The sequence below is a fragment of the Epinephelus lanceolatus genome, chromosome 20, assembly GCF_041903045.1.
Source record: "Epinephelus lanceolatus isolate andai-2023 chromosome 20, ASM4190304v1, whole genome shotgun sequence".
NCBI lineage: Eukaryota > Metazoa > Chordata > Actinopteri > Perciformes > Serranidae > Epinephelus > Epinephelus lanceolatus.
The window spans coordinates 26,640,054-26,659,113 of record NC_135753.1 but is presented as its reverse complement, the minus strand read 5'-3'; the positions used below and the strand labels follow the sequence as shown (position 1 = coordinate 26,659,113).

The 19,060-nt window shown below is 38.8% G+C and overlaps 1 protein-coding gene and 1 long non-coding RNA gene across 2 annotated transcripts; one reads left to right on the top strand and one right to left on the bottom strand.

The window, feature by feature from the left end:
- Nucleotides 1-1,606: 1,606 nt before the first annotated feature.
- Nucleotides 1,607-17,377, bottom strand: ropn1l (rhophilin associated tail protein 1-like). Its single transcript, XM_033639236.2, has 6 exons — nucleotides 17,248-17,377; nucleotides 14,924-15,056; nucleotides 13,995-14,118; nucleotides 13,041-13,202; nucleotides 12,169-12,344; nucleotides 1,607-2,383 (listed from the first exon to the last, which is right to left on the bottom strand). Exons 2-6 carry the CDS (start codon nucleotides 15,052-15,054, stop codon nucleotides 2,272-2,274), a joined length of 705 nt encoding a protein of 234 aa, XP_033495127.1. The 5' UTR covers nucleotides 15,055-15,056; nucleotides 17,248-17,377; the 3' UTR covers nucleotides 1,607-2,271.
- LOC117264917 (uncharacterized) lies at nucleotides 2,282-7,182 on the top strand. The gene is made up of 3 exons (XR_013488270.1): nucleotides 2,282-2,390; nucleotides 6,685-6,826; nucleotides 6,922-7,182. It is a non-coding gene; the product is annotated as an uncharacterized LOC117264917 (long non-coding RNA).
- Nucleotides 17,378-19,060: the final 1,683 nt, after the last annotated feature.

Genomic DNA, 19,060 nt, shown 5'->3' with positions numbered 1-19,060 from the left:
ATCCCCAGGACGGATAATCACGAGCCCTTCTGTGAATGTGTGTGTCATGTAGATGGTGAGGTCTATACTGGGTCTCCAATCCATTGCATATTCAAGGCTTTTTTTCAAAACGATATACTTAGTAAGAGTACAGCACTCTAAAGCTCTTAGAAATGTAATATTTTTAACCTAAAACCTGGAAGCATCTCTGTGGCAGATCCAATAGGCTTGCATAAACCGGAGATAGTAATTTGTATCATGAGTAATGTCTTGTCTGTCTCCATTTGACAAAATATTTGTTGTCATTTTGGTAGAATGTGGGTGTTTCTCAAAGTCAAGGAAGGATCCTTACATGGCAGAATTTCAAGGATGCTACGTCATCGAATCCCGTCTGAGGGCTGTTCTGATGTCAAGGATCCTTCAGATTCTACCGAGGACAGAGTCCTTCATTCAGAGAGTTTTCAAGCATGCATGTGTGTATCCTCATTTAGCCTACCTAGCTGTTAGTATAACCCAGAAATATATTCTCCCTAAAAGTCATGTGACTCTGAAAATACTGCTTACATTTGTTCAAACTGTACAACATTAGAGTGTGCCAAGATTATCGTAGTACCCTGAAACCCCCTCAGTCCACCTGGGGACACTCGTTAGCATGTTCCAATGTGTGTTCACCGAATGCTAAGAAGGACTCTTGCCTTGCCTCCTTGTTCTACCAAGGAAGGATCCTTTTCAACGAGTCACCAGGGACTTACCCTAAAAGCCATGTTATATGCCCCAAAGTATACTCGAGAGGATCACATCGACAGGCTACTTGAACACAGAGGCACTGCAGGATGGGCTCTCTGTGCAAAATGTCCCCAGAGTGGTCGTTTTAAACACCTCTTTGACCGTCAGCACATAATGCATGCCCACATAATTAGCCGTTCCTCTAAACTGAGAGATGACTGTACTGTGGCAGGCTCTTAATTTAAAAGGCCCTCGCTGATCATAAATACATTTTTCTAACACCTCTTTCCTCAGCGGAGCTCATACTCTATTCGCCTGCATCCCACATGCACCTAAAAGGCACATGACCTGGTGGGTTTAGACAAGCTCCCGCAGTCCTTCCAGTCAGTCGTCCATTTATTCCCTCTAAGACCACAAGCAGCCAAAACAACCCAACACACCACGGTCTCTTCTATGGTATACCTGCAGCAGGAGTGCCATACAAAGATCTCCTATGAGTCTCCTCTTTACACAAGCGCTGAACTGTTCAGGTTTGTGTGTATGTGTGTGATGATGAAGGGAACTGAAATTGTGTGTTTATGACAGGGTTTTAGCGAGTATGCTTGTGTCAAAGATTTGCCTGAAAAGGTTGTTTTTTCCACTTCATAGCAAAGGCCGAATGTTGGGATTATTAAAAGCTTGATTAATCAGTTAATGAGGCTGGGACAGACAACGCCATCTATTTAAAAGCAGAGGACAACACTTAAATCCAGGGAAAGGAAAGCTTTAGCTGCCAGTTGAATGGGAGAAATTCAATAGTCCACAAGTGGTAATTAACTAATTGTAATCAGCCAGCAATGGCCCTTAATTAAGTTCCTTTTGTGATGCGTGTTGATGTGTGTAAAAACAACTCTCAAACACAGCCTGGACAAATCAAATTTATATATTGTTAGCATATTCCACAAATGCTTTCAGACCGCAGACAAAATCAGTATAATAATCAATAGACAAAAACATTACATTAAATTAAACAATTTATACTGTTAAGTGAACGAGGCCCCTCTTACACACACATAACCTCACTGTAATGGTGAGGCAGAGTAATGAAGCCAATGTAGGGGTGCAGCTCCTCTAATGACTGCAGGATACTGGCTCCAAGAAATCGGTGAAACGCCCTCTTGAAATACACATCATATATTTTCTCACAAGTTCAGGTCTCAGTAATTAATTTTACATCTGTCAATGTGTGTGTGTGTCATGGTGGAGATTGTGAGATCATTGTTCCGTTAATAAGATAATGAGGCTTACAGGGTGTGTTTGCTGTCACAGGCAGCCCTGAAGGTTTCTGCTTGTTCATCCCACCTCAGCTTCAGAATAATGGTGAGCTGTAAACCTAAATACCCACTTTAAAATGTCCCCTGATGAAAGTATGGGTGATGTCAGTGGCATAATATCTGTGTTTCTAGCACATTAGTCACATGAGAGTGGCAGACGTTTACAGCTGAATCTCTCTTTTAGTCACACCAATATAGTATCTTTTAGGATTCGGTTCTGATTTAATTTTGAAATGTTTGTCCTTCAAAGCTCCTATTCAGCTCTGGAGGTTGCTCTGGAAAAGTTTGATGAATCAGGAGGAGCTGAGTCCATATCAACCCGATGGATAAAGTCCAGAGGTTTTATCATCCCACCTTGGAGTTCCCTGAAATGTAAAGTATGGTGTTAGACGTCTATGACACACATTTATACAGTGCAATCTGTAAGCAATACACACACAATGGAGCACAAATGTCCTACTTTCTGTGTGTCACTGCTGAATGATCCTGATGTTTGTTTGACTATATAAAGATCATTATTATAGATAACTAATACAAACTCATGGATACCAATGAAAACAGCCAAGCTAACAATGAATTCTAGACTGAATAAATCATAAACAACCTGATTTCTTAACAAATAAACAAAATAGAGTATAGTTGTAGAGTGCAGCTGTGCTGACTGATAAAATATCCATGTTCTGCAACTTCGGAATACAGCATGAATCATGTTTTCCCTTTTCCTTACCCTGATTTCTGTTACACAACAGCTACAGAGAAGAACGCTAAAATGGAGCCTTTGTGTCCAGTCTCTCTTCTCCTGTCTCTTTTCGCACTGCTTCGCTACATTCATCGTGTCCCTGGAGATGTGATGTTATGAGCAAAGCTTGAAGAAACAGTAAGGGTTGTGCAACGAGGTCCACCCTGGAGCAGAGATTCCTAAGCCACTGACATCTTTGCAATGACATCATGTTTCTCCCAAGTTCCAGCATCCCAAAACAATGGTCATACAGTCCTGAAGCTGTACTGTATGACCATTGTACCAGAGGATGCACCTAAAAATAGGTCTTAGTTGTACAGAAAATTGAGGATGGGTCTACATATGCTTTGTGAAGAACATGTCAGTACTTTACACTGTACGATAAAAAATACTGGAACAGAGAAACAATGGTTATCTCAGAAGGTCAGTAAATACTTTATCTTTATGACTATTTGCTCAAATAGAACTGTCACTCAAGGCCATTTATGACAGGAGAAGAAAATCACTCTCAATTGTAAGCAAGTGCAAGTAGTGTCTCTGATCACATCACATCTCTGATCATCAGTTTTAGTGGTTTCAGTTTTAGACAGATTACTAAACTAGGTAGTTTGGATTGAATTGACAGTGTTGCTCTTTGTAATGTGCTATTGTGAGAGTGTCATTTTTATGTTTGAAGGAAGATGTGCAGAGGAGAGGGAGGATATTGTAGAAGACAAAAAAGGTAACTCTAAAAGGCATTAGGAACTACAATTTTATTCTGCTATTTTTCTACTGTAATAAAAAACCACAATGAAAACTGAAAGTACAGTGCTGAATTATTCCATCCAAAATCATGGAAAAAAGTCATATTATAGAATGTCGTCCAAAATTGTGAAAAAAGTCATGGTTTACCATGTCTTCCAAAATCCAAAAAAAACATTATTGTGTAGCATGTCGTTGAAAATCATAAAAACAAATTAATAGTGTAGTATGTCATCGAAACTCATGAAAACGAAGACACAGTATAGTATGTTGTCTAAAATTGTTAGAAAAAGTCATAGTATATGTCGTCCAAAATCATGAATAAAAAGTCATAGTGTAGTATGTTGTTCAAAATCATGAAAAAAAGTCATAGTATAGTATGTCGTTCAAAATCATGACAAAAAGTCATAGTATAGTGTGTTGTCCAAAATCATGAATAAAAAGTCATAGTATAGTATATTTTTCAAAATCATAAAAAAAAGTCATAGTTAAGTATGTCCTCCAAAATCATAAAAAAAGTCATAGTATAGTATGTCGTTCAAAATCATGAAAAAAAGTCATAGTTAAGTATGTCGTCAAAAATTATGGGATAATGTCCTAGTATAGTGTGTCGTCCAAAATCATGAAAAAAAGTTACAGTTTTGTATGTTGTTCAAAATCATGAAAAAAAGTCATAGAATAGTACGTTGTCCAAAACCATGGATAAAAAGTCATAGTATAGTATGTCGTTCAACATCATGAAAAAAAGTCATAGTATAGTATGTCGTCAAAAATTATGGGATAATGTCCTAGTATAGTGTGTCGTCCAAAATCATGAAAAAAAGTCACAGTTTTGTATGTTGTTCAAAATCATGAAAAAAAGTCATAGAATAGTACGTTGTCCAAAACCATGGATAAAAAGTCATAGTATAGTATGTCGTCAGAAATCATGAAAAAAAAAGTAATAGTATAGTATGTTGACCAAAATTATGACATAAAGTCATAGTATAGTATGTCGTCCAAAATCATGAATAAAAAGTCATAGTATAGTATGTTGTTCAAAATCCTGAAAAAAAAGTCATAGTTTTGTATGTCGTCCAAACTCATGAAAAAAGTCATAGAATAGTATGTTGTCCAAAACCATGAATAAAAAGTCACAGTATAGTATGTCGTCCAAAACCATGAATAAAAGGTCATAGTATAGTATGTTGTTCAAAATCATGAAAAAAGTCATAGTTAAGTTTGTCGTCCAAAATCATGAAAAAAAGTCATAGTATAGTATGTTGTCCAAAATCATGAAAAAAGTCATAGTTTTGTATGTTGTTCAAAATCATGAAAAAAAGTCACACGACAGTAAGTTGTCCAAAACCATGGGTAAAAAGTCATAGTTTAGCATGTCGTCCGAAATCATGAAAAAAAGTAATATTATACAACAGTTAGTTCCGGCCCTGCAATCTGATTGGTCGAGAGACAGTAAAACTGTGATGATATTGGAGTACAACATCACGGTTATTTCACTGTGTATGTATCAATGACTTGGAGAAAAGCAACATACTGTCAGATCAGAAGGCAGAGTCGGCTGTGCCTGTGAAGTGACAGTCCACCAGGCAGTCACCAGAGACTTATTTCACCGGCTGCACAATTAATGGAAACGTGCAGATAAATGTGTATAAAGAGTAAGTGCCTGGCGCACCATGTCTGCGTTACATAGCAATGGTGACAGCGGAGTCCTGAGGGAACTATTTTTGTTGGCGGAAGACAAATAAAATGCTTAATTTCTTAAAAAATGTCACAGTATAGTATGCTGACCAAAATTATGAAAAAAAGTCATAGCATAGCATGTCGTCCAAAATTATGGGAAAAAGTCATCGTATAGTGTGTCATCCAAAATCATGAAAAAAAGTCATAGTATAGTATGTTATTCAAAACCATGAAAAAAAGTCATAGTTTAGTATGTCGTCCGAAATCATAAAAAAAAGTAATAGTATAACATGTTGACCAAAATCATGAATAAAAAGTCATAGTGTAGTATGTTGTTCAAAATCATGAAAAAATGTCATAGTTAAGTATGTCGTCCAAAATCACGAAAAAATGTCATAGTATAGTATGTTGTTCAAAATCATGAAAAAAAGTCATAGTATAGTATGTCGTTCAAAATCATGACAAAAAGGTCATAGTACAGTATGTCGTTCAAAATCATGAGTAAAAAGTCATAGTATAGTATGTTGTCCAAAATCAATCAATCAATTTTATTCATAAAGCCCAAAATCACAAATCACAATTTGCCTCACAGGGCTTTACAGCATACGACATCCATCTGTCCTTAGGACCCTCGCAGTGGATAAGGAAAAACTCCGACAAAAAAACCCTTTAATGGGGGGAAAAAAATAGTAGAAACCTCAGGAGGAGCAACTGAGGAGGGATCCCTCTTCCAGGACGGACAGACGTGCAATAGATGTCGTACAGAACAGATCAACATGATAAATTAACAGTAATCGGTATGACATAATGAGACAGAAAGAGAGACAGAGACAGAGAGATGCAGGACCAACAGTAATGACAATAGCTTACAACAACATTAATTAAAGTAATAATATCATAATTCTAATCTAAATCTAAATTACGGCTATTGTGGTACAATTTGTTAAAAGTATATATTAATATCTGATAGTATACATATGTGACAATAGTCACATATGTATAATAACAGTAGAAGTATGACTAATGATAACAGCAGCAGCAGGAGGCATCAGGCAGGACCACGGCAGCAGCACAACCACACACGCCACACCATGCAGGCACCGCTGTGATAGAAGTTAACCTGCGAGAAAGTGGAGCACAAAGGCTCCGGAATTTGTGAAAAAAGTAATAGTATTGCATGTCATCCAAAATCATAAAAAAGTCATAGTATAGTATGTCGTCCAAAATCATGAAATAAAGTCATAGTATTGCATGTTGTCCAAAATCATGAAAAAAAATCATAGTATAGTATGTCGTCCATGATCTTGAAAAAAGTCAATGTATAGCATGTCCTTCAAAACCAAGAAAAAAAGTCATAGTATAGCATGTCATTTAAAACCATGAAAAAAAGTCATAGTAATGTAAGGATCATCCGGGGCTCCTGTCCAACTTTGTGTTTCCCTCCTGTTTTATCCGCCCTCTTGTTTTGTGTTCATGTTGTGTGTTTCCCTTGTCTGTCTGTTCCAGGGCTGGTGTGGCTTCTGGACTTCTCAGCACTCTCATCGCAGCTTCTGTGCATCAAGTTGAGCACCGCCTACCTCTCCTGCAGTGTATATATACCTGATCTTTCTCTCCATTCATCGCCAGCTCGTTGTTGTAACCACAAGTGGTAATTACTTGACCAAATTCTCAGAGAACTCAGACCCTTATCGACTCTTAGTTTTTGTATGCTTTTCCTGACTCTTTATTTTGTTGTCCTGTCAGTGCCGGGCCATACTAACCTGTTTTCATCTGCCACGCTCAGCCACAGCCTCTTCATCAGCTAGGATCCTCTCCACCTGGACATCCAATGACTCAGCTGGCTCAGCTTTGAGTTTCTCTCATCTACACTCCTGCTTTACTGACTTTTTCTGGATAATAAACAAGTTAACTCCTATCCCTGTCTTTTCTCTGCATTGTGGGTCCAATTGCTGTTTTAAGTGAAAGCTTAACCGGAATAGCATGTCATCCAAAAACATAAAAAACAACTCATGGAATGGCATGTCATCCAAAATCATGAAAAGAAGTCATAGTACAGTATGTCGTCCAAAATTATGAAAAAAAGTCATAGTATAGCATGTCGTTCAAAATCATTAAAAATAGTCATAGTGCAGTATGTCATCCAAAATAATGAAAAAAGTCATAGTGTAGTATGTTGTCCAGATTCGTGAAAAAAAGTCAAAGTATAGCATGTCGTCCAAAATAATGAAAAAAAGTCATAGTATAGTGTGTTGTTCAAAATCATTAAAAAAAAGTCATAGTATAGTATGTTGTCCAGAATCATGAAAAAAAGTCATAGTATAGTATGTCGTCCAAAATCATAAAAAAGTCATAGTATAGCATGTCGTTCAAAATCATAAAAAAGTCATAGTATAGTATGTTGTTCAAAATCAAGAAAAAAAGTCATAGTATAGCATGTCGTAGAAAATCATGAAAAAAGTCATAGTATAGCATGTTGTCCAAAATCATAAAAAAAGTCATAGTATAGTATGTCGTTCAAAATCATTAAAAAAAAAGTCATAGTATAGCATGTTGTCCAAAATCATAAAAAAAGTCATAGTATAGTATGTCGTTCAAAATCATTAAAAAAAAAGTCATAGTATAGCATGTTGTCCAAAATCATAAAATAGTCATATAGCATGTTGTCCAAAATCATAAAAAAAAGTCATAGTATATTATGTTGTCCAACATCATAAAAAAAAGTCATAGTATAGTGTGTCGTTCAAAATCATGAAAAAGTCCTAGTATATTGTGTCATTAAAATGCTGTAAGAAGTCATAGAGCCATAAACATGTAATTAAAATGTCATAGTATAATATGCCAAAAGAAAATAATTAAATGTTGTAGTATAATATGTAACAAAAAAGTGAAAGTGTAATATGCCATTAAAAGTCAAGGCCTTAATTGTCAATAATTGATCAACCTTTAATACCCTTTTAAGACCCCGCACACACCCTGTATTTACAAATTAGTGTTTAATCCTTTGTGAAAAATCAGAGTGATATGAGTGAAGCTTAAAAGCTGGGTCATACACATCCTCATACTTTAGCTGTGTGGTGTTCATTAATAAAAACTGATGTTTACAGCAATAACAACAGTTTTGACAACTGGTCTTTGCTACCCAATATTTTAGTTTCAGACTCCACCTGAATAGAAACAATATGTCTATAGCATTTGTATTGGAAAAGTACTCTGAGCAGATGTTTAGTTATTATCAACATAATATGTAAAGGTTACCATGTGGCTCACAGAAAGGTCTCTGTTTTAAGCCCCGACAAAATTCCTTTCTTGCTGTGTCATACGGGTGAAGAGTCTGCAGTTATCAGGTTATCAAGGATTCTATCTGTCCTCCAATCCCCTTTGACTCGGCCACAGCTCCACAATCCTGCAAGGAGTAAGCTTAAGTGTGTGTGCATGTGTGTGTGTGTGTGTGTGTGTGTGTGTGTGTATGTGTATCCTCCACCTCTTCAGCCTACTGCCAACTGTGCCTGAACTGTGAATTCCCACTGATCCTGTTTCCTGCCCTGCCTGATGAAATACCCACAAAATGACACAACTACATCCGTGTGCTTGTGTGTGTTGGAGAAGAGAAAAACATGTTCAGTGTCATGTTGGGCCTCTGTGACCGTGGATTGTGCTCTCATACTGACACATGAAAATAAAATTATGTGCTGATGCTTAGAGAGACTGGGTGTGAGATTTATGCATGCGTATGTGCGCCTCAGAGATTTCTTGGCCCTGCATGTGATTTTGTGTGCTTTCTGACTGGTGTAATAAACCTGTCTGAGTGTGCGTTTGTACTTGCCCATTTTCCCATATTGCACGGAGGAGTGAACAAAACACAGGGGGGTTTTAGCTCTTTAACATGAGCTGAAAATCACGCTCTTGTGCCCTCAGAGCTTATCTCCTTACCTCTCCTCTTTTCCGTCTGCTGGGTGAAATGAATACACCAGCAGAGAAGCCAAATGCAGTGAGGCTGCAAGCTGATAGGTAGTGTGTATGATAAATTAACTTTGGCTAACCCAGACATAAGGGAACAGGCAGTAAAAAGCATACACACACTCCACCTGACAGTTTGTGTAAGGCAGCTTTGTGCCTCTCCTGCTGCTCATTAAAAGATTCCATCCTGACTCAAAACAGCAGCCTCGTTCAGCTGGACAATGATGAATAATAACCCACTGTGCATGATGCTAACAATTAATGGGGCCAACTTCTAGGTAATGAAACAACAGCTGTGCTTGAAGGAGCATTAGCACTACCATTTATTAATTGAACACTGTCATTTTGTTACTTCTGTCCCTTCCTTCCTGTCTTCCGTTGCTCTCCGTCTCTTCTTCCCTCACTTCCTGCTGATGTAGAAGTTGGAAACCTGAATCATGCCGTTCTGCTTGTTGCTGTTGGGCAGAGAAATCGAGTGCAACAGCTCTACTCAGCAGCATAAGGATTTTCACAACAGTGAATATCACTATCTCACAACATCATCTGAGGCCAGGGGACCTGGCTTAGCTCTTAAACTGTCTGTGCTTCTTAGCCTGTCGACACTGACTGGCAGGAATGTTGGGCCAAACAGAGCTAAAGCAGTGTTGAGCACATCCAGAGTCATCACTGTAGAAACCATATTGGCAGCATATCTTCAACTTAAAGTAGTTTGGAGTCTATTTCCTGAACTTTTTGTAACAAATATATGTCTTTTTAGAACACTTGTTAGTTTTGAAATGCAGTTATAGTAAGTGTATATGTATGGAGTGTTGAAATTTAAAGGCTGCATATTGGTTATATATGTGATGAAATTTAGACCTATAAACTCGAGGTGACTTAGCTATCTGAAGTAATAAATAAATCGGGAAAACTAAGGGAAAAGGATAAAAATATCTAGAAGTCGGCAGTGTTAGGTGTAACGCGTTGCAAAGTAAAGCATTACAAAGTCACGTTACTGCAATCACCTCACTTTTGTTAGCAAGACAATATGTTACTGTTTTAAAATTAGTAATACATTACAGTTACTAATCAAACAATTATATAATAACTTGTGTTACCTAAGTTCTTCAATCATCTGCATAATAGGTGAACAAAATAAAATTATCAAACATGCCGACAACAGTGACATCATCCCCTGCGCTCATGGAGAGGCTCCTCAGCCTGGGCAGTCTTATTCTGACTCCAGTCTTGTGCTGACTTAGTGGAGGAACAGGTTGTGAGACCAACAATCTAAGGATATCCTCCTCAATCAATCACTCAACAATCAATCATTTAATATGTCAAAAAAGCTGGTCTAGTCTACTACAAAGCCATGGTTTCATGAGCGAGCAACTCAGTGAGTTTTTTTGAGTGTGTTTGGCCCATTAAATACCATACTTGCTGTGCCTTTTTATTGTTACCAGGCAACCATGCCATCGCCTCCTTACTCTAACCTTCCTGTGTAATCAATCTACAATTTATTTACTTATTTTAGTTATTAGATAGTAATTAGTATCTAGTTCCTAAAATAGACAGAGGGTACATGCTGTAGCTCTGGTTGAGGGTGAGAGGTTGTCAGCAAATAGTTTGTTGGTCACAGAGAAATGGAGATCTGTGTGGGTACATGAGACGCTAAAAAAGAGGGTGGATCACAAGGAGCACCACCAGTTGGTCCAGGAGCTTCGCCTCAATGATGGCTGTTTCCAGGCATATTTTAGGATGACTCAGGGGCAGTTTGACAACGTGCTGTCTATTGTCAGGCCGTATAGCTCTGGGTATCCAGCAACCGCCACCACCAGTTTCTCCTCCATTGTTTACCAGCTGTAAACTTGTTGTCGTGACCACCACAGAAGGCCCGCCTCTCAAATCATCTGATTGGGCAATGGAAAAAGATGACGAAAAAAGAGATGACGTGGGGCACTTTTCTGCTTTGAATTGAAGTTTTTTCAACTCGAGTTTAGAGCGCTCCGGCAGAAACACTAGGTGCCTAGAACGCACAAAACGTGAGGCACGTTGCAAAGCAAAAACTGCGGGCAAGGCGCTTCATTCTCATTAAAAACAATTACAAAAAAGCAGCCTCCAATTGCTAAAAGGCTTTCTGTGTGATCAGAGCCTAAGTCTGTCATCACCTTGTGGTGTTAGAAAGGCTCGTCTCTTAAATTATTTTCATGAGGTCTATTGATGTAAGGCAATTATTATGTATACTATGTGGTGTCAGGAAGGCCATTCTCTTTTATATATTGATATAGTTTCATTGAGAGGCAGTTACAGCCTACTGCCATCTTGATTCTCCTGAACCTTTCATTGTGCTAAAATGTGAGTATGTGTAAGATTTAAGGTTATATCATTATTAACTTGCAATTCTGCGACAGTGCATCTCAGTCAGTGTTGCAGAGTAACGCCAAAGTAATGCATTACTCTGGGTTAAAATACAGAGTGCTGTATGATACATTACTTTTTTTTTAGCAAAGACCCCAACGCTGCTTGCTGCTATGTGCCACATGAGAGTCACCTTTGAGTTAATACTTGAAGATATCATATGACCTTGATTACTGACAATCTTCATGAGAAAAAAAAATTGTGAATTAAGGACTTTTTCATGAGACTTGACTGGAGCTGAATCCAAGAACTGATTCAAATGAGAAAAAAATAATTAGGCTGTTTGAGAAAAAGAGAAGTGGGTACCATCTCCATTGGTGATGCATATGAAACAGTCTAATTTCCCACCGCCTACATCCACTCTGCTTATTGCAAGTGGAAGTAGTGAGTTACGCTTCCTGTCTATAGTATATGCTATACTATGAAGCTGAGGAGAATCACAAACACACAGAGTAGTGCTGTGGAGGGTATACGCAGGTATACGAGGTATAACCACCTCTTTTTCCAGCCAAAAAGCCATTAGAATATATAGAAGTGTATACCCACTTCCTCCTTGGCAACCTACCCACCTACCTAGCTGTACACCCACCTCAATAACAACTGCTACACCACTGCACACACACAAACGACACCTACACTTGTGCCTGCAGGCTGCTGAGGAAACTGCTGATGCGGTCCTGTGGCATGTCCCCGTCCAGCTGAGCCAGGTAGGTGTAGAGTTGGACAAAGGTGCAGAACGGAATCCTTGCAGCGCCGCCCTCCTCATCCTCTGTCAGGATCTCACAGGCAAACTTCAGAGAACTCATCAGGGTCTGAGAAAGTGTACGCAGAGACAAGGAGAAGCGGTGAGTAGGATTTTGTCATGAAAAAACAAACAAACAAAAAAAAAAACAACAGACACATAAATACAAAAACATGCCTTTAGCATTCAAGGATGATCACATTCCGTTTGAGCATCACGAGCAGAAGCTGCAAAATACACTTCCATGCACACACACTAGGTCACGGACAGTTAAAAAAACAAAGCCTCAACAGTGTAGAACATGACTGCCCTCATGTGGCTCAAGTGTTTAACAGCATCATAAACAGCAGCAATCTTTCCAAACTCCTGACACTGAGCACATAATGTTGATAATGCTTAGCTGCATTTGCAGACTCTAAGTCATCATCTGCAAAGTCCTCAATGCTCAGAGAAACTCTCTTTAATCTGTCTGTGCTGCTCTATCTGCAACTTTGAAGCAAAATCATTGGCTTAAAAGCATCGCAAAGATTCAAGTAGTCAGAGGAGGATTTATTTTTGGGGCCTGGGGACCTAGATGGTGAAGTCTGGATCACGCACGTCTGGATCTAGTGTAAACACTAGACAACTATATGTGAGATGAACAAAAAAAAAAAAGGACTCCTTTAGGATCTCCAGCTGTGCTCGGCCTCGCAGTGGGTTTTACCGCTCAAAAGAAGTGGTATAAAGTGGAATTAGCATTTATATCTGGCCTTATGTAACATCTCACCCCTCCCAGAGCACTGCAGCCCAGGGCGAAAAAATCCATCCAGTTGATGTCTAAGCCGAAGCTGCCCAGCGACAGCAGGGTCTCCAGCTGATCCATGGGTAGACACAGACCCCTCCATTTCTTCTGCAGTTCCTCCTTGCTGCATGTTTGCCCAGGGGACAGCTGAGATTGGGTGGATGAAGTGGAGGGGTTAGAGGAAATGAGGAGAAAAAAAAGGAGTTTATCTAGTTTACCAGATGGCTGTGAGAAATTACAAGTAATTTTTCAGAATCATTTGTTGAAATAAAGAGCAATATTGGATCTGGGGAATCGGGTGGTTGCGCATACTAATGTTTCTGTTCATTAGCAAGACTTCCTTTACTTCTGGTGTATGGGAAGACACAGCAAGGAGTTTATTCCTGCTCCAAGCTGGTAGATTGATACATAAGTTACATGTCTGTGTGTTAATGTCCAACATCAATAATTTGTGGCCATAACGTTCTTTTTCAAATTTCAAAACAAACAGTTTAAAAATTAATAACTCATACTATCATATTAGTATCACTGGCATTAAGGCAGAAAGACAGCAGTTTCGTGATAAGGTTAAGACTGTTGCTTAAGCATTGGCCTTTAAGGAAATATTAATTATTCAGTTCTTTTAATGAATCCACCCCACCAAGATGGCATTAGATGCCCCAGGTGAGATTATATAGGTTTACAATAACATGAAATTTTAATGATTCACATGAGGGAACGGTATCACTGCAATAAGCAGATAAACACAAACAAAGAATAAAAGTACAAGCAAATATGGATATTAAACTTGATGCAACTAATAAACACAAGGTATGGTAATCATTTACAGTTAAGCACACTGAAAAAATATGCAATATTGTTTCTACTAGAAGCAAAAATATGAAGCAAGGGATTATGGGGTCTGTTGTATGAGGTGTGGCCCTGCTGCAAAGGAAGTACCTGCTTATGGAGAGTCTTAAGTAGACCTGGAGTCAGCCCGGTGTCTGTCTTCTGGGTGGCAACATTCATCTCCAGCCTGTCCTTGACAGGCAGATGCTCTCCTTTAAACAGCGCAGTGAAGTATCTGTGAGAGGACACACACACACATTATTAACACACTCGCACTGAGCTTAGCTTCACCCTGCTTGTCACTCATCTTCCCTGCTTTATAAGCATGCCAATCAAGTAAAGTGATAAAAGCAGACTATATAAAAATGAGGCAGGATTTGGCATTAGGCCAACTGAATGAGTTCCCACGAGGACCATCAGTTGAAGAAATCATAATGTGTTGTAGTTTTCTTTGTCTGAAGTTTACTGATATTGTTTTTGTGCTAAAGGGCATACTGTGGCTTATCTCACTTCACAGTTTAAATAATGTTTTGTTGTGAATTTAGTGGCAGTGTGGCTTTCAGCATCTCTGAGAGGCAACAGAGCCTGGTGTTACTTTAATAGCATATAAACATCTTGTAACCCAGGAGACATTTGAATTGTTTTTGTTTCGCCATATGGCTCACTTTATTGTCTTTTGCTGTAAACACTGCCGAGCTACATTGGCCAATAAAATAACAGATGATATGACAGTCCTTGGGGGTACAAAAAAACCTTCATATATTTAAATTTCATCCAGTACTTTCAAAGGGCTTTTTCTTTGCTGGAGAAAGTCAGATAGTTTAACCACTGCAGTAACATGGAAGCCCCTGGGATCCAATTACAGCCAGTCGATGCAAAGACAAGAGATGCACAGGTGAATAGGGCCTGCCATATCACTCAGTGATGCTGCCTGGAGACACTGTTTATGGTATTGTTAAAGAGATCCCGATTGAAATAAAACATAATCACATGTATCCTTACCCCCTACCAAAGCACCACTGACAGAGATTAAGACTTACGCCGCAGACCACAGCAGCAAGTCCTTGGGCTGTGTACGGATGGCTGCTTTAGTGAAGTTTTTGAGGATGTCTGGCAGCTGGGGAGGGATGTTGATTTGCTGGGCACAGTACATTGTGTCTGGAGGAGGCATGGCTGCAATATAAAATGTTGCAATATAGTCCAATTAGCAGATGAGATGTCTTGCAGATAGCAGATCTGAGAGAAATGAAAAATGGCATCTCGCTGGCCACTTAAAACCTTCCATAGTGAGAATAACCACACCATTACGACCATTAAATTAAATTCTGGTTGTCGCTGTTACACTAAGAAAGAGTAATATGGAGGTGAAGACAACGAAGGCAACATGTTTCAAAAAGATACAAGCTCAAAAACCTAAAGACATGTTCTCCTTTTAAAGAACTGCATGATAAAAAATAGAACTGTATGATATAAGGAGCCATGTTGGAAAATATCCCGTCCATACCACAGTGGATACATTTATCATCACAGTTATAGACCAAACTCTCCCTTAACATCTAATCAGCTGAGTCAGTTCCTTTATATAACCTTGTTGTGATTTTGTATGTATGTATGCACTCACTGGCCACTTTATTAGTTACACCTGTTCAACTGCTTGTTAACGTAAATAGCTAATCAGCCAATCCTGTGGCGGCAACTCAATGCATTTAGGCATGTAGACATGGTCAAGACGACCTGCTGAAGTTCAAGCCGAGCATTAGAATGGGGAAGAAAGGTGATTTAAGTGATTTTGAACGTGGCATGGTTGTTGGTGTCAGATGGGCTGATCTGCAGAAACTGCTGATCTACTGGGATTTTCATACACAACCATCTCTAGGGTTTACAGAGGATGGTCCCAAAAAGAGAAAATATCCAGTGAGTGGCAGTTCTCTGAGTGAAATTGTCTTGTTGATGCCCTAGGTCAGAGGAGAATGGCCAGACTGGTTCAAGATGATAGAAAGACAACAGAAACTCAAATAACCACTGGTTACAACCAAGGTCTGCAGAAGACCATCTCTGAACCAACAACACGTCCAACCTTGAAGCAGATGGGCTACAGCAGCAGAAGACCACACCAGGTGCCACTCCTGTCAGCTAACAACAGGTAACTGAGGCTACAGTTCACACAGGCTCACCAAAACTGGACAATAGAAGATTGGAAAAACGTTGCCTGGTCTGATGAGTCTGGATTTCTGCTGCCACATTCAGATGGTAGGGTCAGAATTTGGTGTAAACAACATGAAAGCATGGATCCATCCTGCCTTGTATCAACGGTTCAGGCTGCTGGTGGTGGTGTAATGGTGTGGGAGATATTTTCTTGGCACACTTTGGGCCCCTTAGTACCAACTGAGCATGGTTTAAACACCACAGCCTACCTGAGTATTGATGCTGACCGTGTCCATCCCTTTATGACCACAGTGTACCCATCTTCTGATGGCTACTTCCAGCAGGATAACGCACCATGTCACAAAGCTCAAATCATCTCAAACTGGTTTCTGGAACATGACAATGAGTTCACTGTACTCCAGTGGCCTCCACAGTCACCAGATCTCAGTCCAATAGAGCATCTTTGGGATGTGGTGGAATGGGAGATTCACATCATGGATGTGCAGCAACTGTGTGATGCTATCATGTCAATATGGACCCAGATCTCTGAGAAATGTTTCCAGCACCTTGTTGAATCTATACTATCCAGAATTAAGGCAGTTCTGAAGGCAAAATGGGTCCAACCTGGTACTAGCGAGGTGTACCTAATAAAGTGGCTGGTGAATGTATGTACATACAGTTTTGCATGTAGCTACCTATGTATACTTACGTGTATGTACATGAGAGGCCTGTATGTGTATGTAAGTGTATACATGTGTTTGTATGGACGCGTGTATATGTATATATTTTATCTATATATATGTATAATGCATAAATCGCATTTTCTGTGAATGATGTTCTTTGTATTTCACATTGTATGGTATTGTACTTTGAAGCACCTTGTAAGCCTGGTTTAGAAAAGCGCTATAGAAATTAAGTTTATAATTATTAATTAATAATATATTATTAATTATTATTATTATTATTAGTAGTAGTAGTAGTAGTAGTAGTAGGCATACGCTGATTATTATATAAACGGATAATAAAACACAAAGTTCAAACCATGATGTGAGACACGAATAAAGTTAGCTAGGTTAACTAGGTTAGGTTAACTATCGTCATAGGCTATTGTTAGCGGCCACAAACTAAGTTGACAAATGTTAGCAAAGAGCCAAAAGACATTTTTTCTGACTAACTATAACTATAAGAAGATTTTGTGCATTTTAAAATGTTACGTTACCTGAACTGTTGAACAATGAATGTGGACAAACAATGTTTAAACTCCAGGTGGCTCGGTTAGCTCAAATAACGTTATTAATGTTCAGCACTAACAGATACTCAACGACTAGTGTATTGTAGCATCGTCGCATAGCAACAGCGTTCTTCTTCGTTTGTTTTTTTAGAGCAGCTGGACTGCTGCGTGAAGTGCCAAAGCGCCCCTTCTGATAACAATGATGAATTAATTTCGAGATAGATCGATAGATCGATAGATAGATCGATAGATCGATAGATAGATAGATAGATAGATAGATAAATACTTTATTAATCTCGAGGGACATTAATGCACCCAGTAGCTTTTTACACAACACAACGCATACAAAGACACAGATAGGCATAAAGTTAGAAAAATAGGTAAAAAGAATAAAAATGCAATGTCTAATACAGAGAGCTATTACTACAGTAGATATGCTCATGATGGTAGTGCAAATTTAGGTGTGTGACAGTGCAAAGTGAGGTGATTAAATTCAAGTCGAAGGGCAGAGCAGAAGTAATTAATACTTTGCTATAGGTGATATGAATAAATAAATAAATAAAAATAAATATATGTTCAAATACCAGTGCTGATTTTTTTTGTAGAGGTTGCTTAAAAGAAAAAATTAATGACTGTGTTTAATGAGGAATGGTGAAAAATATAAAATATAAGAAGTACATAAGGTTAAATATGAAATGCCACCAGAGGGCAAGTATCTAAATAAATATAAATGCAAACAGGGTGCATATTTAAAGGAAATGTAAATGCAAATTGTGCAATGTTAACATCAGTCCAGCAGCCTAAAGACAGGTGGGCAGGTGAGTATTCAGTCTGTTCCAACCTGCCGTCGCTGGAAGGAGTTGAATAGCCTTCTTGCCTGGGGGACTAAAGTCTATTGAGCAGGACTGGGAGAGAGGTCTACCACTGAACACACTCCTCTGCTCACTGAGTGTCGGGAATTGTCAAAGATGGACAGCAGTTTGTTGAGGGTCCTATTCTCTTTAACTGACCTAAGGGAGTCCAGCTCTGTGCATCGTGCTGCCACCACAGCATAGAACAGAATGCTGGTGACAACTGACTGGTAGAACATCTGCATCTATTACTGTGACTGTGTTACTGATTAAAGAAAGATAAAACTGAGGATAGTTTGACACCTTTGTGGAAGATGTGGTGACAATTATCTTCAACTGGTAGGCCTTACAATGCATACCTAAAAATTGCTAAGCAGATACCGTGCAATTTTTCCATAAGAACTATACTACACTAAATTTTTGAAACCTAGTCCACACAGCATCTCAAAAGGATAACTTGCCTGTAGAATGCCCAGGAACATGTAATTTAAACAGGCTATGACAGGGGTGTCCAAACTGTTTCAAATGGGAGCCAGATTAGATGTTAAAATAACCGTGGGCCTGCTACTTCTTGAATTATACAGGTTATTTAAAAAAAATAAAAAATAAAAGGTTTGCAGTCTGTTTATGAAAACTGTTTTAATTTGGTCTCCACAGTTCCTACTTGGTGCATGTCTACAAACTGTATGATGGTCTGTTGTGAGGTGAACTGAAAGAAAATGCAGTGTTCTTACTCAATTAACCCGTACTGTGCCGTGGGCCTCATGCAGTGTATTTTAAAAAAGCCGCAGGCCAGACTTTAGACATGCCCAGGCTAGGACAATGAAGAGTCTGTTGTGAACAGTAGCATGAAAGTGGTAAAAACTAGTGCAGCCATGAATGTGTCTTAATTTTCAGACTAAAGTTAGAACACTCCCAAATCAAATGACGCACATACGGACAAACACATG

Coding starts and splice junctions, on each gene's coding strand:
- ropn1l (XM_033639236.2), bottom strand. CDS start 15,054: ATGCCTCCTCCAGACACAATGTACTGTGCCCAGCAAATCAACATCCCT. Junction 12,345..13,040: donor GCTGCAGTGCTCTGGGAGGG/GTGAGATGTTAC, acceptor ACACTTTCTCAG/ACCCTGATGAGTTCTCTGAA. Junction 2,384..12,168: donor AGCAGCCTGCAGGCACAAGT/GTAGGTGTCGTT, acceptor TTTACATTTCAG/GGAACTCCAAGGTGGGATGA.